The sequence below is a fragment of the Pipistrellus kuhlii genome, unplaced genomic scaffold (genome assembly GCF_014108245.1).
Source record: "Pipistrellus kuhlii isolate mPipKuh1 unplaced genomic scaffold, mPipKuh1.p scaffold_m20_p_3, whole genome shotgun sequence".
NCBI classification, from domain to species: domain Eukaryota; kingdom Metazoa; phylum Chordata; class Mammalia; order Chiroptera; family Vespertilionidae; genus Pipistrellus; species Pipistrellus kuhlii.
Genome location: NW_023425529.1, coordinates 71,207,097 through 71,231,890, shown reverse-complemented (window position 1 = coordinate 71,231,890; position 24,794 = coordinate 71,207,097). Strand labels below are relative to the sequence as shown.

General features: G+C 35.3%; 1 protein-coding gene across 1 annotated transcript in view; it reads right to left on the bottom strand.

Moving 5' to 3' along the window:
- Positions 1-24,794, bottom strand: part of LOC118729753 (leucine-rich repeat and IQ domain-containing protein 1) — a 273,234-nt gene that overhangs the window by 38,511 nt on the left and 209,929 nt on the right. The window contains exons 23-24 of the mRNA XM_045587773.1: positions 3,817-3,949; positions 1,573-1,633 (exon numbers count right to left, since the gene is read on the bottom strand). Coding sequence (XP_045443729.1) covers positions 1,573-1,633; positions 3,817-3,949 — 194 coding nt within the window. The remainder of the gene's footprint in view (positions 1-1,572; positions 1,634-3,816; positions 3,950-24,794) is intronic.

Here is a 24,794-nt window from a genome sequence, read left to right as displayed (position 1 = left end):
CACCCCCAACTGCTTCTCCCGCCAGCTTGGTCGCTCCTTACTGCACTCCCTGCTGGTGTGATCATCCCCAAACGCCCCCCTGCAGGCCTGGTAGCCCCACACAGCCTGTTCAGCTGGCCGTTTGGTTGTTTCAGATGTGATGGTTGCTTAGTCTTTTATTTATATAGATAACTCTACTGTCTTTTGGTATGTGCTGTTTTTTATAGATAATCTTTTGTAAAGTTTAATTTTTAATTTGTATTTTTAGAAAAACAACCCATAGGATTTTATTGTCCTTGTGTTAAAAAGTTAGGTCATTTTAGGACCAGAAAGTGATTTCTCTATTAAATGCAAGAAAATATTTACAGAGTGATTATTTCAAATTTAAATTCTATAAATATTTTCATAAACACTAATTTTAGCTAATGTCTGTCCAAAATGTGCTGCTCTTTCAGGAAACTTCACAAGTTAGCTGTTCATGAGAATGATGACTATAACCATTCTGGACAAGACTAGTGTCTATTAGAAACTACATTATCTTCTTGTTCTAAATTCTACAAAGCAGGCTAAATTATAATCAGTTTTCTTTGTGAACATAAAATCTGAACAAGGAGTATTAGTTGACTGTTATAAATGAATGGTGTCATAAAGTTAGGGTCACCTGATGCATCCATTTTTACCTGCCAAGGAGGCCACATACTTCTGTCATTGATTAGGGTACCCTTTTCACTATAAATTTCTGAAAATTTCTTATTTTGTGGAATCCGCTTCTCTATACTTCATATTGGCCATTCTCTCTCTCTCTCTCTCTCTCTCTCTCTCTCTCTCTCTCTCTTTTTACATATGCTCCCTTCCAATAACATATAGTACAATTGACTTTAGCAATGCACATACAGTTATACTACTTAGAACCTACCCTCTACTCAGCATGTTTAGAACTTGATTATTCCTAAATTTCTGATCATTTGCATTTATTACTTAGAGTGGCTGAATTCCCAATTACTTGTTAATTTTTATCTGGTTTAATTTCCTGAGTTGTGAGGGTACTTTGCTTTTTTACTCAAATATTCTATTATTTGAATATTCAAAAATATTTTATTATGCAAATTCCTGTTAGAGTAATTTTATTTTAAATACTGTAACATGTTAATACTTTAAAATCTACCATATAGAAATAATACTCTACAGCAATACATTTATTAGTATATTTGTATTGATTTCAGAGAGGAAGAAGGAGAAAGAGATAGAAACAGCAATGATAAGAGAGAATCATTGGTTGGCTGCCTCCTGCACACCCTACACTAGGAATCATGCCCACAACCAGGGCATGTGGCTTGGAATTGAACCATGACATTCTGGTTCATAGGTTGATGCTCAATCACTGAGCCATACTGGCTGGTTAAGAGTAATACATTTTAAAGTTATATTAGAAGTGGAGAAAATGTTATTATCCTAGTACATAGTATTTTGATATTATCCTAAATAAACACAGTTGAGATTTTCATAATTTATAATAATATAGGACATATTTAAAGTGCACTTGTTGAGTACTTGTGTCTATAACTTTTATGTGTCTTTAAACACATTTCTTACCACAAGTTGAACTCTTCCACCATTAAGTACATCTGGATCTAACTCAGGCAAGAAATGATTGCTGCAGTGACAAAAACAGAAATAATAATATTGCATACTTTTAGAGAAAGAATGTAAAGGAAATGTTCAATGAAAAGTTTGGGATTAATTAATAATTTAAAAAATAGTAATAATAGTTTTTTTTAATAGGGTTATATGCAAAGGTATATACAAATTTACATTTTTTCAGTCAATTTAAAATTAAATTTGACATAAAATTTAAATTTCTAAATGACACTTTAATGCTATCCTTCTTTTCTAAACATAAACACATACAATAAACAAAAGTCTGAAAGAAACAAGAATGATGGCTAAAAATTATTTAAAAATATAAAAACTTTACAATTACCTACGTACCTTTCTTGCTTTATGATTAAGGCAAAGCTTCTTACTTTTAAAATAGCTTTTGTGTGTTTAGTACATTATACTACTGCTCACAATTAGCTTCTGTTTTAAAGTATAACATTTGGCTTTTCAAGAACTTCCATTCTTGCCCTGGTCAGTGTTAGAGTGTTAGCCTGCGCACCAGAGCTTCGCAGGTATCTCTGTCTCTGTCTCTGTCTCTGTCTCTGTCTCTGTCTCTGTCTCTGTCTCTCTCTGTCTCTCTCTCTGTCTCTCAATCTCTCTCTCTCTCTCTCTCTCTCTCTCTCTCTCTCTGTCTCTCTCATCCTTTTTCCTCCCTTACACTGTCACATGGGGGGGAAAATCCCACTTCCATTCTTGAAAATAATATTTCTTAAAATGTTGCTGCCTATACCTTTTCATATTATATTTCAAAATAGAATATCCATAAATAATAATATAAATTATTTAGGATAAGGGATATTGTTAAATGTGTGAGCTTCTTCAAACAACATACTGAATAAGTTTTTAAAATTTTCACATTATCTCTGCTAATGCTTTAAAATTTCTGAGACCTCTTATATCTGGTTAATATAGATTATAAGTTGTGGGTTATACTACATTTGTTTGTAGTTCTAACGATTTCATCTTATAAATTACACCAATTGTAGGATTTTGTTTGTTAGTTTGTTACTCATTTAAATAGTTACTACACACAATGCCTGGAAATATTTCCAAAGTGTCATCTACATTTACATTTCGTATTGGTTTATATATTTAATAAATGCTTAAAATAGCATATATTTTACTTTTCAAGACTCATGAAAGTCTTGAACATTTATGTCAAAATATTATCTCAAGGCTTTTATTTCCTTAGAACTTTGATTCAATGGCTAAATAAGTATATGTTTTATATTACATTATTAATGGCTGGATTTTGTTCCCATAAAATTCATGTCTCGAAGTCCTAACCTTCAATACCTCAGCATTTTACTGTATTTTGTTGTAGGGTGAGGGAATGAAGGTAAAATGAAGTCACATGGTTAGGCCCTAACCCAGTATGACTGGTTTCTTTACAAGAATAAGAGATTAGAATATAGACAACACAGAGGAGGGATGATCATGTGAGGACACAATGAGAAGGGAGCCATCTGCAAGCCAAGGAGAGAGACCTCCAAAGAAGCCAAACTTGCTGACTCCTTGATCTGGGGTCTATAATTCCCTGAACTGTGAATAAACAAATCTCTGCTGTTTAACCTACCTATTCTGTGGTATTTTGTTATGGCAGCCCTTGAAAACTAATACAGACATTAATGTAACTAAAATTAATTGGACCTGTTTATTGATAAATAAAACATTTAATATCTTCAATCTTGTGAGCTCACCTCTATTCTGAAAGGCAGATAAAACATTATAATTTCACTATAAAGGAGAGGAAACTGAAAACTTGGGACATCATTGGAAATTAGTTACATGACTGATAAAGTGGCAGCAGCAGGGTTGAATTATAATTTTAACCGCCACAGATAAATGATAACAAAAATAAAACAAAATACAACTTGTACTACATATAATATTTATAAACAGTTAATATATACTATGCATTTACTTTATAAAATAGAATCATTTGTGTAGTTTATCTCTTGTTATTAAACATTTATAGAAAGAATTTCTTAAACATTTTAGAATGAAATATATAAAGTGATTAAATCTATTCTACATAAGAAGCCATTTTATAACCTGACTTCATGGTACATTGGCCTTTGGCTATAAGTCATGTTTATTTTAGCACAGTTAACCTAGGTTTAACTTTTCAAGATATGTTTACAATACAAAAATCTAATTTAAGGGAAATGACCTTACCATTTCAAATTTCTGGAACTAGTTGTTTCATGAATTCCAACCTGTGTGTGAAGCCACTGATATGTATATTCTTTACTCCTTTCTAACTTTTCCTGTGCCTTGGTATCCTTGCAGATAAATTCTTCTTCCTTACCTGGGAAAGAAATATGGACATTTTATTTGTTATTTAAAGAGATCAAATTTTGACCAAACAGTTCAATTAGGTTAACAACTTTGCCATAGGTAGGGGAAAAATAATATAATTCATGGGATCTAAATCATCTGTAAGAAAAAAGTCAGTCACAAAGTAACTTTTCCTGCTAGAGTTTCACACCTACCTATTTTGAAAAATAAAGTAAATGTCTTAACGCAACCAAGATTTTTTTAAGAGTTGTTTTGTTATTTTTATAATTAGAAAATTCAAATAATTATTTTTGGTAGACAGTAGAATATATATATATGCCTAATATGCAAAGTGTCCCCTCAAGAGTTCAACTGCCCGGGACTTCAGTTGCTCTCTGTGATGTGTGCTGACCACCAGGGAGTGCTGCAGAACGAAGGCAGGCCCCGGCCAGCAACAGGCTACTGCCAGGGACCCTGCCCGTGCACGAATTTTGTGCTCTGGGCCTCTAGTTCTAATAAAAAAGAAGGTATATCTACCCATTATGATGTCCTTTAGGCTTAAAGTCCAATTGTTCTCATACTAGTGTTATCCACATGCAGATTTTATAAATATAATGAAGGTATTATAGCAAAATTTTAATCCTATCTAATAAAAGAGTAATATGCAAATTAACCATCACTCAGCCACACCCACAAGCCATGCTCACAAGCCATGTCCACCAGCCAATCATATCTAGTATGCAAATTAACCCCAACCAAGATGGCTGTGGCCACAGAGAGCAGGAGACAGGCTTGGGTTTCCCCAGCAATAGAGGAAGACAAGCTTTTGCAGCCCTGGCCAGCCTAGGCCTCCACTCCAGGCTCCAAAGTTTCAATTATAGAAGGTAAACAAATCCAAACAGAAATGATAGCAGCATGGAGCAAGCAGTGGGCTTGGCTACACCCCAGGCTACAAAATTTCAATTGTAGAAGGTAAATAAATTCCAGATACCAGGGCCTCCACTTGGGTCACCAGGGGGCATGGCTGGCCTGAAAACCATCATAGGCCTCTAGCCCAGGCCACCCCACATCCCAAGGGGACCCCCACCCTGATCCAGGACACACTTCAAGGAAAACTAGCTGGCCCCCACCCGTGCACCAGACCTCTACCCTAAATAATAAAAGAGTAATATGCAGATTGACCCATCACTCTAACACACAAGATGGCTGCCCCATGTGGTTAATGATCCTGCCTCCATGCAAACACGAGATGGCCACCACATGATGGCCAGCAGGGGAGGGCAGTTGGGAGGCACCAGGCCTGCAAGGGAGGACAGTTGGAGGCAATCAACTGTAGGGGAGGGCATTTAGGGGTAATCAGGCCTGCAGAGGATGGCAGGTGGGGGCAAACAGGCTGGTAGGGGAGCAGTTAGACATCAATCAGGCTGGAATGGGAGTGGTTAGGGGTGATCAGGCTGGCAGGCAGAGCCGTTAGGGGCAATCAAGAAGACAGGCAAGCAAGCAGTTGGGAGCCAGCAGTTCTGGATTGTGAGAGGGATGTCCAACTGCCCGTTTAGACCCAACCCCCACCAGGATCCAGTCTAAACAGGTAGTTGGACATCCCTTGAGGGGTCACAGATTGGAGAGGGTGTAGGCAGGGCTAAGGGACAATCCCAACACCCCATGCACTAATTTCATGCACTGGGCCTCTAGTTTTATATAAAACTTAAACTTGGTTTGTGTAAGGTAATATAATATTTTAAGATGGGAATACAATATCTGTCAGGATTATATGTGTTTATGCCAAAATGCCTATTTCAAAAAGGGTGTGTGTGGAACATAATAATAAAAATGTTTATGGAAAATATGAAAATGATAAATTATACTAGGTATGAATACAAGGTAACAAGCATACAAAATAAAATAGTTAAAAAAAGAAGAATCCAACCCTTACATTAAAATGTAAAATTTTATATTATATATATATTTGTATTTTTTTAAATTATTGACATTGCTACATTAATGCCATGCATTTTAGAGTTACGCTGATGATCTGTTGTTTCAGAGCTTTTATTCATGAACATGATTTTTTAGGGCTGGTTTCTTTTCTTTTCTTTTCTTTCTTTCTTTCTTTCTTTCTTTCTTTCTTTCTTTCTTTCTTTTTTTTTTTTTTTTTTTTTTTTGCCATAACAATGTTTTGGACTTGATTGACAATAAACCAGAGAAATGTACCTCTTGAAAACTAACTGATGATAATCAAACTCACAAAAATGCTGTAATTAAAAACCTGATATTTAAACTGTCAATTTATTATAATAATTTGAATTATTATTTTGCTATAGATTATCAGCTAAAAAATCAGAATGTAATTTCTCAAACCTCTTAGTACTCATAGCATCTTACGTTTCTAAAATGGCCACACCCTTGCATCCTGAGTTGTAACTAACCCACCCGTATTTGATATATTGGAGGCACATATACTTCACATACCAGGGCTAACCACTGAACCCGTGACCAGACACCATTTTGGTAAATGGCCTTCTAGGTAGGTCTACAGAAACTATAAAAGAGACTCAAACAGAGGAGAGACTTGGTGTTATCACACCCAGTTACTGCACAGCATTAAGTCTCTTCTCCAGCAGAGGCCCAGCCTTTTATATGCTTTTCTTGGTTGACCAGATCAGATTTTGGAACCATGAGTGCAGTGACAGAGAATAGTGGGGACTCAATGACCCTATTAATGAAACACGTTTACAGCTGTAACCTTATTATTATTCAGAGAATCCTTTTGTAACAAGTGTACTTTAGTTAAAAATAAGAACTATCTATGGCTTCCTGCTTTTAAAAAGAGTGGCACATACTGATAGTCTCTTTTTTAAGCAGTCATTTTGGAAAGTGTTCCTCAACTGTACAATAACACTCTATACATACTAAGTGGTTTTTTCATCAGAACTCAACCAAGATTCTAGACAACTATTCCCAAGTAAAGATGAGAGATTTCACTGTAAGGGTCCCATTCAAATTAACCAGTTTAACCGTAAGGCACAGATTGTAGATTGGCACAAGATCAGTGTTAGAAACAGAACAAACACAGTGATGAAGTTGGCTGAATGAAGTCAAAGATACTGCAATTCAGATGCTTCCGGAAGTGATTTGGTTAACCCATTTCAGGACCACTCCTGCCACTGAGAAAAAAAACTAATGTTTACTCATTGAAACATGCAGAAGAAGTCCTGTTTTTTGGACTATTTTTTGTACGAATAATAGTAATGAACTGGGTTACTTAACGAATTTTTAATTTAGCCAGGCTGCCCTATAAGTATTTCCTTTCAGTTCACAAGAAACATCATTTCGCCTGAAGAAAGTGAAACCCTTATCTACTGTGCTATCCTACTTCTCTGGGACTTGCCTCACTAACATATCATCAACCTAAGAAAAATGTCTTTCTTTGCTTCCTGTTCTCCACTAGTTACTATTCTCTATATAGCCCCCTTTATTTCAAAACACAAATTCAATTGTTTTTATTTAAACTGTTAAATTATAAAAACAATATAGTGTCACTATTGATAATTTAAAAAATAAATTAAAAAAATATATTTTTTAAAGAAAATCCACAAAAATCCCACTATCCAAAAATAACCACTGGATAATATTTTAAAGGTATTTCCTTATAGTTTTCTCATAAAATTGCTTTGCTTTGTTTTTGTATATATCAGCCTACCTTTCAGTTAGTACTATAACAAATGTATTCCATGAAATATAAATCTCACCCTGAACATATTATGAGTAGTTTTGCACTATGAAGTACAAATTTGTTATGTACATTTATAATTATCTTATTTAATTAATTTATTTGTTCAGGTGAAATTAAAGACATGTCTAAAAGTATCAATATTTTGAAGAACTCAAAATAATCTATATTATCAAATAGTTTTAAAAGCGTTCATCAATTTACCATATAACTTTATGAAGTTTCTCAATTTACTGAGCCCCTGGTCAGCATTATAATAACAAATATTTAAAGCTGTTGATATTTTGACAAAAATATTATATAATATTATCTAATTTACATGTCTTTGTGGCTAGTGAGATTTTGCATTATTTAATATGATTATTAATTATATGTCATATAGTATAAAATATCTTTCTGTTCTCTTCTTTAGGAAAACACATTACTTTATTTGTAAAATATCTTCTAAACTACAAGCTATTTTCTCCTTATAATTTATAAGTTTGTGCCTCTCAATTCAGTAAACTCCTAAAATGAGATATAATATTTCAGGGACAAATTCTATAATCCTCTAATACCTTGTGTTTCATGCTAAAAGATATTGGTTAACTTTTTTTTGTAAGAGAAGTCTACTCTCTGTCTCTATTTCTTTAATTTCTGTTCCCTTCTTAATTTATTGCAATCTGATTTTATAAACTTGAAATTGTCCTTTATTAAGAGGGCTTAAAATTTTCTTCTCTGACAAGCACATATATTCATTTTTTATGTTTATAAGTACCTGATTCTTTTTTTTTTTTTATTGCATATATTTTTTCTCTTCATTGACCTCTTTGCTAAATTCAACTATACAGGCCATTTACTTTGTCTTAAAACTTGCTCCTCAGAAGGACTTTGCAACAACCAAACTTTGAGTGCTCTTCTCAGGCTCCTTCAAAGATGATGGTGCTCCCATTCTACAAGACTTTAAGAGACCACATTCTCTACTCTGTGCCTGGCACTGTCCTGGCTTCTGAAGAAGACCAGCTAGGGTAGATATTGTATATTATCTCATGAGGCTGGCAGTCTAGAAGATTAGGTATCACCAAACTGTATATTATTTATATTTTCATATCCAGCTGAATTTCAGAATGACAACTTAGTTTTATCATTATCATTCCATTAAGTCTGTTTTCCTCCTGAATTCCCAAGGCATCTAGACTAGATATTCTGTAGTCAACCCCAGCTGATCATTTCTTAAGTACCAACATCTAATCAGAAACTTGCTCAAATTCACATGCTAACACCTGGCTCCTCATTTCCATCTCTGCTTCCCCAATTTTATCCAGGTGTACTTTCTTAAAGCAGAAATGAGTGTGTAATGACATATGTGCAAAGTGCCTCTCTTATCTGTCACAATAAGAGAGACACCCCTCCTCCTAAGGCTAATGCTCTCAACTATGTTCTGAATCCCAAGTATTCCATGTAATTTAGGATTCATTGCTGTAATTTAGAATTCATGGTATTTTCTTTTTTTTTTTTTTGCCTCTCAAAAATGGCTTTCTATCTTCCCCTCCTCTCTCATCTTTCCTAATCAGATGAACTTTTTGAAATAGTAGATACTGTCCAGTCTAATGACTCACTGCAATTCATGCTCCAGCCCACTGCCATATGGATTCTCCCCCACACCGTTCCACTGGAGCTGTTCACACTGAGATCACTAATGATGCTAAGTCTTTGGGACAGTTTGAAGTTCTTATCTTGCTGACTCCTCTATAATATTATGTACTGTTGTCCATTCCTTCATTCTTAAAGGCTTATTTCCTTTGGATTTTGTTTCATACACTCTCCATGTTTTCTTCAGACCTCTGTCTTAATCTCAGTCTCCTTAAAGGATTCCTCTTTCATTGTCATCCCTTTCCAATTTCAGGATTTTTAGTTGGGGTCCTATCCTGGCTCCATATTATTTTATTTCTTGTAGGTGGACATTCATTTAACTTCTTCAATCACCTCTCCCTATCAACTTCAGAAATGTATTTATCTATAACCTCTCTACTTAGATATGCCCAGATAATTTCAAGTGAGTATGTCAAAAGACGCCATGTATTAAACTACCTTTTCCAAGTTGCTTCCATGCTTGGAAAAGGTGTTTTCCTGTTCTGAACCAGAATTCTACCTCCCAACTGTGTATTTTACCTCCTAAATTATTTTCATTCTGTCAACTCTTTCATTCCCATTGCTACTTTAAATCAGGCCATCACTACCTCCTCTGAATTACTGTAACAGCATCTCTCTGGTCTATTTTCTTTGGTCTGTTCCTACATATATTATCTCCATATACCAAATAGTCTTGCTAAAGTACAAGTCTAATTATGCTACTTCATAGATTAAACTCCTAGTTTTCCACTATTTTTAGATAATGTGCAAATTTTTTTGCATACCACACAAGCCTTGCATATACTTTCAAGAAATTCACATGTTAGATACCTGCTTCAATCACCCAGATATAATTGCTCAAAATGATCCCTTTCATCTATAGACTTTATTCTTGGTATTATCCACTTTACCAACCATTTTCTTGCTTCAGGTCTTTAGATCTCAGCTTTATTGTTTTTTTTCTTTACTGTAGTCACAGCTGGTCCCCACAGCCAATTGGCCTGCAGATCTCAGCTTAGAAAATACATTCTTTGAGGTAAGCCCCTGAGCTTCCAACATTGCATTTCTTATTCAATTTAGGTAATAAATGTCCTCCAAAGAATCCTATAGATCCCCCAATAATATCTCCTACATTATATTCTACTTTCCTATTCAATGTGTCTGTTTTGGCTACTAGACTACAAGCTATTTAAATGGGACATAGAAGTATGGTGTTCAATAAATATTGGTGAAGTAAAGGAGTCATTGCCACAGTTAACTAATGTCCTCTCAGAGCCCTGAGAAAAGTAGAGCTGGAATTTGGAATTTTAGGGTGCATACAAACCTGTGCATTGTGAAGGGTACCCCATTATCTAAACACTAGAGGCCTGATGCATGAAATTCATGCACTTGAGGGAAAGAGTTCCTCAGCCCAACCTGTGCCCTCTCACAGGGTGAGCTTAAGCCAGCAATCAGACATCTTAGCACTGCTGCGAGGGTGAGAGAGGCTCTCACCACTGCCACTGTGCTCGCTAGCCATGAGCTCAGCTTCTGGTTGAGCAGCACTCCCTCTGTGGGCATGCACTGAACACCAGAAGGCAGCTCCTACATTGATCAGGATCGAGCCAAAATTGGCTCTTTAACATCCCCTGAGGGGTTCCAGATTGCGAGAGGGTGCATGCCAGGCCAAGGAATCCCATTGGTGCACGACGGAGGCCAGAGAGGGATTAAGGAGGTTGGCCAGCCAGGGAGGGACCACAGGATGGCTCAAGGGCATATCTGTCCTGTCCTGCTCAGTCCTAATTGGCTGGACCCCAGAAGCAAGCTAACCTACAGGTCAGAACATCTGCCCCAAAGCAAGCAGTTGAGCAGCCTTAGAATATCATTAGCATATTATGCTTTGATTGGTTGAACGCAACACTGGACACTTAGTATATTAGGCTTTTATTATATAGGACTAGAGGCCTAGTGCACAAAATTCATGCACGGGGAGGTGTGTCCCTCAGGCCAGCCTGAACCTTCTCCAATATGGGACATCCCTCTCACAATGTAGGACTGTTGGCTCCCAATTGCTCGCCTGCCTGGCTTCCTGATTGCCCCTAACCACTCTGCCTGCCAGCCTGATCACCCCCTAACCACTCCCCTACCAGTCTGATTGATGCCTAACTGCTCCCCTGCCAGCCTGATTGCCCCTAATTGCCCTCCCTACAGGCCTGGTCCCCCCAACTGCTCTACCTTGAGTCTCCCCCAACTTCCCTTCCCTGCAGGCCCGGTTGCCCCCAACTTCCCTCCTCCTCTGGCCTGGTCACCCCTAACAGCCCTCCCCTGCAGGCTTGATCACACCCAACTGCCCTCCCTTCCAGTCTTGGTCCCTCCCAACTGGCCATCTTTTGGTGGTCAACTTGTATCCACATGAGGGCAGCAATCTTTGATCACATGGGGGTAGCCATCTTGTGTGTTGGAGTGATGGCCAATTTGCATATTACTTTTTTATTAGCTAGAATAGATGCCTGGTACACAGGTGGGGGCCAGCAGGTTTGCCCTGAAGGGTTTCCTGGGACAGAGTGGGGGTTCCCTTGGGGCATGGGGCAGCCAGGGTTAGGGGATTGCAGTGGTTTGCAGCCCAGCCATGCCCTCTAGTGACCCAAGCAGAGGCCCTGGCAACTGGGATTTATTTACCTTTTATAATTGAAACTTTGTAGCCTTGAGTGGAAGCCAGGGCCAGCTAGAAAGCTTGGCTTCTTCCATCACCAGGGGCAACCCAAGCCTCCTGCTTGCTTTAGCTTATGGCTGCCACCATTTTTGTTGGAATTTATTTATCTTCTATAATTAAAACTTTGAGCCTTGAGTGGAGGCCAGAGCCAGCCAGGGAAACCCAAGCCTCCTGCTTGATCTGTGTCCTTAGCCACCTTGGTTGTGTTAATTTGCATACTTGCTCCTGATTGGTTTGTGGGATAGCAGAGATTCAGTCAATTTGCATATTTTTCTTTTTATTAGGGTAGATCAGAGGTTGACAAACCATGGCTTGCGAGCACATGCGGCTCTTTGGCCCCTTGAGTGTTCTAACTCCACTTCTTCAAAATAAACTCAGTCAGGCTGAAAACTGACTTCTGTGCATGGGCCACAAAGTTTCAATCACACTGTACATGATATTTTGTGGAAGAGCCACCTCAAAAGGCCAAAGAGCCACATGTGGCTTGCGAGCTGTGGTTTGTCGACCACTGGTATAGATGATTAGCTTAATTATTTTAATAGAAAGTTCACCTCAATGAGTCAAATTAGATTGGAGTAAAAATTGACAACTAAAGTGGCATCATCTGCATGGAGAGGAAATAGAGGGATTAGGGAAGCTTCTGTGCTGAGTCTTCTACTGGAAAAACTCCACTAACTTCCCCCCTGGGAAAGGAAGATAATCATGTCCCAGCTTTCCAAGCTTAGACCACCTCATCCCATAGTGGGTGGGGCAGTGGGGACCCCCACCCCACCTGGGTTACATATTCCCCACAAACATGAGGCTTCCAGGGAGTTACATACTAAAAACTTGAAGAACGAAGATGATGTAGATACTGGGCTATTAGGTTTCTGGACGCTACTTATAATATCCCTAACTGCTGGGTTCTCCTGCAGCAGTTTTCCTTAGATAATGTCTCATTTTGGTTCTTTCGAACCAGAAATGTTTCCTCCTATTCCTCTTTCACTTGCCAGGTTCAAGAAATTTACTGGACATTCTTTCCAGGGGAGGTATACCATGGCAATTTGGAATGGCACTGTAGCTGTTGCACAGTGCCTCAGTAAATCTACACTGAAGCAATATTCTTGGTAAAATTTGTAATAACAGGCAAGAATGTTATTGCCTACTCAGAAGACAAAGAAAACTGCTGTTCAGTATGTGATTCAGATACATGTCATTATTATGGAGACCTTCTAACGCACTCTTCCAGAACCTAGGCATTAGAATATCTGATTATTAATTTTCAAGTCATTTCTTAAAATGGTAAGATGTTTACCTCATCTTTTTCTTTTGTGTGTTGTTTTTCTAAGTGGTAGAAATCATTTCAATGGAAGTCAAACTGGAAAACTTAAATATAGGACAGTGCCTACCTTTCCATGTATACACTACATTTTTCCTAAGAAATACTAATATTACTGCTTGAGATAGAAATATACTTAAATATATCTTAAGTATTCTTTATATCAGGATAGTGAACAATGCCTACTACTTTGACAATTTATAGAATCTACTTTTAAGTCAGAATATTTAGTTTTTTATATCCACATAATCAATAGAAGCGCATTTATATTTTTAATGGTGCATAGTTTCTTGTGTTTTTTCTTTCTTTCTTTTTTGTTTTTTTACATATTTTCCTACTATATATTGAATTTGTATGTTTTAAAAATTTTACATCTAGATAAATAAATGCTACTCTTTAGCTGGTGCAAACTTAATACCTATCATTTTTAGTAAGTATTTTGTCTTAAAAAGACAAACAACAAAAGTATATTGTTTAAAATTAAAATTAGTTTTAACCAAAAATTTCTGAAAAAAGGTAACTTACATAAGCCATTAAAATACTGAGAAATTGGAAGTGTTCACTATTCTTGTCTCTACATGCCAAGTATTTATCCTAGTGTATATATGGTTACTTCAACAAAACTAATTTATTTAGACATGCTTAGACTGGTTGATTTTTAATCTCAAAATATTTAATTACCAAATTAGAAAAGGTATTTTGAGATAATGTGTATATATAATTTTTATAAAGTTTTATAATTTTCCTATTTAAATGTCCTACAATTGTGGTGTTAGTCTTTGTTTTTGTAGTAATTAGACTTTAATTGTTCTCACTTCCTTTCTTTTTTTTTTTATTGTTTAAAGAATTACGAATGTCTTCTTTTTCCCAATTGACCCCTCCCCAGCCACTCCCTCCCCACCCAGGTCAAGCCCCCACCGCTCAGTGTCTGTGTCCATTGGTTATGCTAATATGCATACATACAAATCCTTTGGTTGATTCTTTCTTCCCCCTGCCCTACCCCGCACCCAAATCCCCTGCCTTCCCTCTGAGGTTGGATGGTCTATTGTTGTTGTTTTTTGTTTGTTTGTTTTTGTAAATGGATCTATTTTTTTCATCAGTTTGTTATTTATTATATCACACATATGAGTTTGATCCTGTGATATTTATCTTTCTCTGACTGGCTTTTTTCTTAACATATTTCACTCCAGTTCTATCTATGCTATTGCAAATGGTAAAAGTTCCTTCTTTTTTTATAGCAGTATAGTATTCCATTGTATAGCTGCACCACTGTTTTTTAATACACTCATCTGCTGATGAACATTTAGGCTGTTTCCAAATCTTATCTATTGTAAATTGTGCTACTATGAACATAGGGGTGCACATATCCTTTTTGATAGGTGTTTCTGATTTATTGAGATATTTTCCTAGAAGTGATATTACTGGGTCAAATGTGATTTCCATTTTTAATTTTTTGAGGAAACTCCATACTGTTTTCCACAGTGGCTACACCAGTCTGCATTCCCACCAGCAATGCAAAATGGCATAAAATTAGAAATCAACTACAACAGTAACAATGAAAACAACAACAACAAACACCTGGAGCTATATAGCTTGCTATTAAACAATGATTGGGTTACCAAAGAGATCAAAGAAGAAATAAAAAGCACCCTCATAACAAATGACAATAAAAAAAAAAAAAAAAAAAAAAAAAAAAAAAAAACAATCCAAAATCTATGGGACACCATGAAAACAGTCCTGAGAGGGAAGTTCATAGCTCTACAGGCCTACCTCAAAAACAAGAAAAAATGGTAATTATCTAACCCTACAACTTAAAGAAAGAGAAAGAGAGCAACAAGAAAAGCCCAGAGTGAGCAGATGAAAGGAGATAATAAAGATGAGATCAGAGATAAACAACAGAAAAAAAAAATACAAAAGATCAATAAAACCAAGAGCTGTTTCTTTGAAAGGGTAAACAAGATTTAAACCTTTAGCCAGGCTCATCAAGAGACAAAGAGAGAGGACCCAAATAAACAAAATCAGATATGAAAGAGGTGAAGTAAAAACAGACCTCACTTCCTTTCTTAATGCCTGTTTAGAAAGTCATTTCAATTTTTAAAAGATGGATGATTTAAAATGCTATCTTATCCAGGCATAGAAAAACTTAGGAAAGCATTACTAAGTGAAACTGGTTATTCAGACTAAATGAAAATGAATATGCTTGCCTGTTTCTATTATCTGTTGAGTGTTGTTACTGAATAAATGATTTAATGATGTTTTAAAAAACTGACAATTAAAAATATTAAATTTAAAAAAATAACACATCAAAACTTCTCTGTCATATAAGGCTACTTTATAAAATGTTCATAATGTATGCAACCCTAGAAAAAGTTGTTCAGCTTTTAAGACATTCACTAAAAGAAATAAACTCTTTTTTTTAATGGAAATATTTTTTTTTATGAAAAGCAAAATAAGGATTCATTAAACCCATATGCTTTAAATAAACCAGTTTTTTAAATTTTCAAATATAGCATAATATATACAGAGGGAGATTAAGATTCAATTGTCATTTGGGGCACACAAAAAGGACTAATTATTTAGATTTTTATACTTATGGCAATTTTCCCATGACTATTTTCTTTTCCTGTAATGGCTTTCCTCGGTAATATAATAATAAAATACTCTTAGTTTCATGGATAGAGATGAGTTCATTTCTTTACCAAAAGCTTTTGGAGGACATGGTTGCATGCTGAGCAAAATGCTTCATGTGATGGAAATATTTTTGGTAACTTTGATAAATGGCTGATTCTATGTATTTTATGCTGGAAATACTAAAAATGTGATTTACATTATAAAGTATAAGTGGTCCGTATGTGTTTATTAAAAGAAGTTATTGCATCATACCTCACAAATAAAGCACAAATAAAATTGGAGTTTGGCATAAATGTTACACTAATAGAATTTTAAATTCATTAACATTTGTATAAATACTTGTTGATAGGCTGTTTATGGCTTCTTCCTTAACCAATCCAATGTGTTGTTGGAATGCTGACAGCACTGGCATGTAACCAATAATTCTCTAAGAGCCACTTGTGTGTGACAAGCAACATCCCTATTCTTTTAAAATATATTAAATATATATGTAATTGATCACTAAGGAAAAATGACTTCATGAATAAAGAAAAGGATTGTTTGTACAAACGTTTAAAAACAGAAATTTTGGGAATAGAGCCAAAGCTATATGTAAGGGTGAAAGGCTAACTGCAGCACTAATCACTGCTTTACATATTTCATTGTATTTTATGGCAGGAAGAGTTAAAAAAAAAAGTACTAGAATGAAAAATACTTGCTAGTCCCTGACATTTGAATTAATTTCCAAAATTCATCTGTTTTGGGGGTTGGGTAGTACATAAGTACATAGAGTGTATGAATGTGTTTTTTTATGAAAGCAAAGAAAAATAAAAATGAGTTAATAAATTATATCTTCTAAAATATATGGATTCTGCAGACAGTAGACAGAACATTTAATATTATGGAATTACTATATTTAAGTGAATCTCTATGGAAAAACAGAAATACTCTTTTACAAAGTGGACATTAGTGTACTTATCAACCAATTACAATAAGTGTCTGTATTCAACTTATGTACAATTCTATCTGAAAGCATAGGTTTTGCTATTTGTATCATATTATTCAGTTGATCTGTATCTCCTCATTCATATCTTTCTAGCAGAGTATCATATAACATATAAAGGTGGTTCTTTGGTTTCTATTGTGAGAGATCAAAAATCACAAGTTGGTAAAGTCATAAAGATATTAACTTATAATATGTCTCCATGCTTCTTGTTATCTAGGGCTAGAAGTAGGGTAAGTTAAGAGAGACACATGAAATACCTTAAGCACACAATTTAAAGTGGTGACCAAAAAAAAATCCTCAATCATCAAATAAATATTGTTTTAATGTAATATTTTAAAATTAAAATTAGAAAAATCTATGATTAAAAAAATCAAAGTTTTAAATGATGGAATCAGACAATAATGTGCCAAGACCTACTGAAGCCTGAAGTAAAAGGGAAAATCAGTAATACTGATTCTTCTCTGCCATGGTATTGGCAGATTTCTATTTTAAGAGATACTAAGTGTAAATAGGGTATTGCTTTTAGGACTACCATTGGGTAAAATAGCTTTCTACAGCTTCCTGTGAATCGGGCACACCACTTAATTTTCCATTAGAAGAGGTGCTGGAATTGTGACATATGAGAAATTAATTACAGAATAAATTAGTTTGGTCCTTAGATTACTTCACTTTAGTAATCTATCTGCCTAGCCACTGACTTGAACAGAGTAAGTTGGCTTTTTCACTTATTAGCCTTGTAATGTTGGGCAAATTATTTATCTTCTCTCTGTCTCAGCTTTCTCCTCTTAAAATGTCTATAATAATACATAATAATAGACTACATAATTGCCTAATATATATTAATGATTTAACAACTGTAGCCATTTTATTGTTTTTTAAAAAGTGGATTAAACTCTCTTATGCATATGCTTGTGCTACCTTGCTTCCCTGAAAATAAGACAGTGTCTTATATTAATTTTTTCTCCTAAAGTTGTGCTAGGTCTTATTTTCAGGGGGTGTCTTATCTTTCCATGCGCTAGGTCTTATTTTCAGAGGATGTCTTATTTTCGGGGAAACACGGTATCTAAATTGCCACACACTATGACTCCCCTACCCTGGAGGTGAGACTATCTGCAGAACTCTCTAAAGCCAGAACCAGAACAAGGTTCCAGGGAGTCCCTGGCAGGAGGGGGAGATTCCAGTATTAACCACAAAACTATAGAGAACACTATTCTGGGATTAAGTCTAGAAAATCCTCTTTATCAGAATTCTAAATCTGTAACAGGTATTTTTAAATATTTTATTTCATAATATATAAGGACTTTACTGTGCCTTTAAGAAAGAAAAAAAAGAAAAGATAAGAAGGGTATACAGTCCTAATTGATTTGAAGTTATTTCAAATAATTTTGAGCAATTGCTCAGAACTAACCATGACAAAGGTTCCATTCACATGATTCTCTCTTGTTTCATTTTCTCAATTTAATTAGTCTCAGAAAATATTCCTCTATCCAACTCAGACTCCCTCAGGGAGTGTTAATATAGCAGGTCATCCCAACCACGGCCCACCTGATAGAATAATACCTGATGATGTAAGTAGGTTGACTTTTAAAATAATAAATACAATCTTAGTTGCCACATAAATTTTACTGCCTACTGTTTTGGGTTTGTTTGGGAGTTTTTTTGTGTTTTGGTATAGTGTTAAAACTTCAGGTCCCTGACATATTGAATAGTTTTTACTCTTTGGTAAAAAAAAAAAAATCTGTAATTTTGTTCATTCATGTATTATTAATTGAAGGCCAAGTAGAGATTGTTAATTTCCTTACTAGTTTTATTTGAAAATAAGAAAGTGTAATTATATTGATACATTAATATAGAGGCTTGATGGAACAATTAAACATTTTAAAAATATCATTGTAATAACTTTTTATAGCTATGACTCATGGCGCATGTCTACACATTCATAATGCATTTCTCAATGTCCATTAATGATTTGCACCTAATAGGTTTTGCGTGTACTATACATGTCCTTTATGCAAATGTTATTAGTAATTTCTGTATTTGTCAAACTTTAGAAAACAGATATGCTTCTGTTATAGACAGGAATAACATCATATGAAATATTGAATGCATATTAAATATTGCTTGCATTATAAAAAGCAATAAATAAGTAAGAATAATTCTCCTTCACACTTTGAGTGACAACATATTAGAGATTAATAAACCTGGTACCAAAATTATTGTATTCTTTAGGTAATAATTTCAGCAAGTATCCTCATAGCCTGCTGAATATGTAAGAATTTTCTAATTGCATACTCCATTAGTGCAAATTTTTAATATTTTATTATAGTATCTTTAAAAAGTTAGAATTTTGCTTTAGGTAGCAAATTTTCATTTGTAAAGGACTAAGGACCTCCATTCATGGACTTCACCTTTAATTGAAAAGATAGGTAAAAACATTATGGATCCACTCACACTGTAGTGGAGAAAGAAGTCAGGATAAGGCATTGCAGGTTTTCCTATAACAAGTTAATTTCTAGCTTTAAGACATTTATAGAAATACTGATTTGTAGAAGCTCTTTCCTTTGTTTAGAGAGAAATTGAGGGTGGGATTTTAAGCTTGAAGGGCCCACAATTGGACAAGTCATCCTATTTATCAGAGACATTGTTTTGTTATTGTTACACATTAGAAAATAAGGCAATATAGAGAATGCTTCCTGGATTTGCATGTCATCCTTAGGCAGAGGCTATGCTAGCTCCATATCCTTCCAATTCTAGCACTGCATCTGTGCTGCAAAAGTGAGCACTGGGAGCTTTTTAACTACTTTTATTTTACTGTGATATATACAATGCATGCAAAATATTGTATATTCCATGTGACTACAATGTCAAGATTTATAAATAAATATATTACTGATATACACATAATTATGAAAATTGTATAAATTATTTTAAATAATTATCTATAATAACAAAACATAATATGCTAATTAGAATGGCCATCCTTCCGGATGTCCTTCCAGACAGCCTTCTGGATGGAGCTGGGGCTGCGAGGGATGCCGGGGCCGGAGGGAAGCCCGGGCCGGCAGCCAGGGGAGGCAAGGCCTGCTTTGCATGAATTTCGTGTATCGGGCCTCTAGTATAAATAAAATATGCATAAATGTTTTATGTGACCTTTGATCATTAAAACAAAAAATAGGACACTATTTTTCCAAAATATTTTACTTCTCTTAGGGGTAACCACTATGCTGAAGTTTATAACATTGTCATTCTTGATTTCCTTTATAATCACTAAAGTATTAAATATTATAGAATAGCTTTGCTTGCTTTTGAATCTTTAAGGAATTTTTGAGAACTGATTTAAGTCTAGTACATGTTAAAGTTTTGTGAGTATCCGGTGTGTGCTTGAGGATAATGTACATCCTCCAGGTGTTGTGTGTTCTATAGATCTCTTTTATGCAAATGTTATTAAATTGGTTTATCAAACCATGTGCTTATTGAGTTTTTGAGTAGTTGTCCTATAAATTACTAAGAAAGATACCTTGAAATTTCTCCAATATAGTTTGAAATTTTAAACCCCCTGATATTTCTTTAAGTTTTGCCTTACATTATTATTTTTAATTAATAACAATTCATTTTTAGAACATCTTTAAGACTAAAACAAAATTAGGAGGAAGGTATAGAAATTTTTTCATATACTTTCTGCCCCTACTCAACCAAAGCCTCCGCCATTATTAACATATCTCCCTCCCCTATCCAGAGGTACATAGTTATGATCTGCTAACTTACATTGAGACATCATAATCACTGGAAGGCCACAGCTTGCATAGCAGTTTATTTTTGGTACCGTAGATTTTATGAATTTGCACAAATGTATAATGGCATGTATCCATCATTATGGTTATTGTACTGCTCTGAAAAATCCACCACTCTCTGTCTCATCATCTCTTCTCCACTGCCTTGACCCTTAGCGATACTGACCTTTATAATTGACTCCATAGGTTTCCTTTCTTAAGAATGTTACATTATTAGAATCAGAAGTATGCAGTCTTTTCAGATGGGCTTATTTCACTTATTATTATGCATTTATGTTTTCTCCGTGTCTGACTTGAGAGCTCATCTGGTTTTAGCGTTGGATAATATTCCAATATCTGGATGTACTGCAGTTTACCAATTCATCTACTGGACATCTTGGTTATTTCCAAATATTTTTTCAATTATGAATAAAGCTGCTATAAAAATCTGTGGGCAAGTTTTTTTTTTGTGTGTGTGTGTGTGTGGATATAGCTTTCCAATTCATTTAGGTAAATGACATAGAATATAACTACTGGATGGTAAGAGTTTGTGTTGTTTTAAAAGAAAACTCAAAATTGTCTTCCAAAGTGCTATGCCGTTTTGCATCCCCACCAGCAGGGAAGAGAGCTAGCTCTGTTGTTCTACATCACATGTGTCAAACACAAGGCCCGCGGGCCAAATCCGTCCCGCCAGGCCTTGCAATGTGGCCCGCACCGCGCTGTCATCACTGCACTCCGCTGCGTGTCCATCACAATGACAGTTTATGACTGTTCAGTAAACCATTCGGCCCGCGATTTAGGCTGGATTTTAGATTTTGGCCCCTTCTCTGATTGAGTTCGACACCCCTATTCTACATCCTCACCAACATTTGGTTTTGTCAGTGCTCTAGATGTAGGCGCTCCTAATGGATGTGTAGTGGTAATTTTCATTTTCTTGATTAAATAAAATCTGGAGATTTTTTTTTTTCATAGTTTTATTTGCCATCTGTGTATCTTCTCTGGTGAAATGTCTGCTAATGTCTTTGGCCCATTTTTAAAAGTCAATGTGCTTTGTTTTTGTGGCTATGTAAGAGTTCTTTGTATATATTGGGTAGCAATCTTTTATCAGATACATGTTTTGCAGATATTTTTCTCCAAGTTTGTGGCTTGTCTTTTCATTCTCTTAACATTGCTTTTAACAAAACAGGAATTTTATTTTATTTTATTTTATTTTATTTTATTTTATTTTTTATTGAAATCTAACTTACAAATTATTTCATTGTTTTGCCTCTGGTATTATATCTAAAAAGTCAAAGCCATACATAAGGTTATCCATTTTTTCCCTATATTACCTAAGAATTTTAGAGTTTTGCATTTTACATTTAGTTCTGTGACCTGATTTGAGTTAATTTTTGTGAATGGTATAAGGTCTGTGCCTAGATTCAATGATTTTTTTTTTTAATGTGGACATTCCCTTATTCTGTTGAAAAGACTATCTTTACTCAGTTGACTGCCTTTGCCTCTTTGTCAAAGATCAGTTGACCATATTTGTGTGAGTCTATTTCTGTGCTGCCATTCTGTTCTATTAATATCTTCTATATTCTTTTGCCAACGTCACACTATTTTGGTTACTGTAGCTTTTAGTAAGTGTTGAAGTTGAGTAGTGTCAATTCTTTGAAGTGTTTTTAAAATGTAGAAAAAAATTTATCTGCTAACTGGGTTATTTAATGATTCACCTGTATTGTAAGTGCTGATATATATTTGAAAAAATAATACACATATAGATCACCTTGTTTTGTGCTTTTTATTTGCCTGAATACACTATGTCCTTTTTCATTACATCTTGGCTTTATTTTGAATTGAATACTTCTTGTTATTGTTTTCTTTCTACTAGTATGGAAATAATATTGTTTGCAAGTATTCATTTTTAGTTTTTGCCCTGGAAATCATAACATGTAGTTAACATAATCTAAAATTAACCAATTATTTCATCATCCCAGAAAATGTAATTAATATTATAATATAAAATAATATGATTAATTATTAATATATCTTTTGTAAATCATACGTTATATTTTATCAAAATTTTAAATTTTTTTTACCCTTCTTTAAATCGAGGATCTTTCATGTGAGATTTTGTGAATAGAACTGTTCATTTAAATAAATTTCCTTAATATGCATCTGTTAGTAATAAACTCAGTTTTTATTATAAAAGCATTTTGTTTTGTTTTTGTCCTTATTCTAAATTCCAGTTTGGCTATAGTTTATACAATTACCAAATCATTGAAAAGACATTAGCTGTCAATCTTCTTCTTTACTTTAAAATTTTTTATATTATGTGCAATTTTGTTCTGATGCTTCTAGCTATAGACTTCTTTTAAATTTATACTGCTTATGATTCACTCAACTTCTTGACTTTATGGATAAATATATTTCATCTAGTTCAGGAAATTTTTCACTCATTTCTTATTGGATATTTCCATTGCCTCATTTTATCTTGGCTATTTTCTTGGAACTCCAACTACATATAACTTTTCATGTGCCCTTTTACTATACTGCCAATACTAAGGCAAACTCGTGAGTTTAGAACTATTTGAGACCACAGCTAAGTGCTTTCTTTTCATGTCCATAGGGGTTAAAAGTGCCCACTAATATATTCATTTGAGTTATAGAGGCAGAAGACAGAATTTTTTTTTTTAAGTCTCAAAAATAAATAAATAAATAAATAAAAGCCAGTACTTTAGGTCATATGAGTCTTGAGTAAATCTCAGGTCTATAACGTTAGGTAAGAATCTAAAATTGTATAGGCAATGCATACTAACAGTAGACCAGGCTCACTATATTTTTCTTCAATTAATCTAACTTCATGTTTAATCCATCTATTGAGTTTATATTAATTAAAATAATTTTTATGATTTTTAAATCACATTTAATTTTTAGAACTGCTATCCAGTTTTTTAAAGCTTCCTAATTTTGCTAGTTTCTTATATTTTACTAGCTTCATTATATTTTAAAGTACATATTGATGTATGAAAATATGTAATACATTATATAGTTCATCAAGTTAGACATTTTTATTCTATAGCTGATAAATCTACTACATTAATGATTCAATGAACTGATTCTCTAGTTTCTTTCTATTTGTTCTCACTCTAGTGTGTTTTACTTCAAATGCTTAGTAATGTTTTGACTGTTTTAGTTTATTATAATACTAGTGACCCGAATCATGAAATTCGTGCATGAGAGGGGGGATGGTCCCTTCATCCCAGTCTGCATCCTTTCCAATCCAGGACCCCTCAGGAGGACATCCCTCTCACAATCCGGGACCACTGTCTCTTAACTGCTCACATGCCTGCCTGTCTGATCACCCCTAACTGTCTCTGCCTGCCTGCCTGATCACCCCTAACGGTCTCCCCTGACAACTTGGTCGCCCCCAACTGCCCCCCCTTACTGGCCTGATCACCCCTCACTGCCCCCCTCTGCCAGCCTGGTTACCCCTCACTGCTCCCTCCACCAGTCTGGTTACTGCCAACTGTCCCCCCTGCCAGCCCGGTCACCCCTCACTGCCACCCCCCTGCTGGCCTGGTCACCCCATGCAGCCTGCTGTTCAGTCCTTTGGTCGTCCCACATTAACCCCTCTGCCGGCCTTATCGCCACCTTGTTGCAGCCTGCTGTTCAGTAGTTACTGTGAGGGAGTCCTGACCAATTTGCTTATTATCCTTTTATTAGTACAGATACTAGTGGCCTGGTGCACAGGGGGAGGTGTCACTCAGTCCGACCTGCACCCTCTCCAATCTGGGACCCCTCAGGGGATGTCCAACTGCCGATTTAGGCATGATCCAGCAGTCGGACATCCACCTCATAATTCGTTACCACTGGCTCCTAACCGCTCACCTGCCTGCCTGCCCAATCGCCCCAAACCACTCTGCCTGCCAGCCTGCTCACCCCCAACTATCCCCCCACACCAGCCTGATCGCCTCCAACTGCCCTCCCCAGTTGCCTCATGGCCCCCAATTGCTCTTCTGGAAGGTCTCCCAGTCTAATTAGAATATTACTTATATATATATATATATATATATATATATATATATATATATATATAAATTTTTAGATTTGTGACTTTAAACTATCCAACTCAGAAAGACTTTGACTGCTTCTGC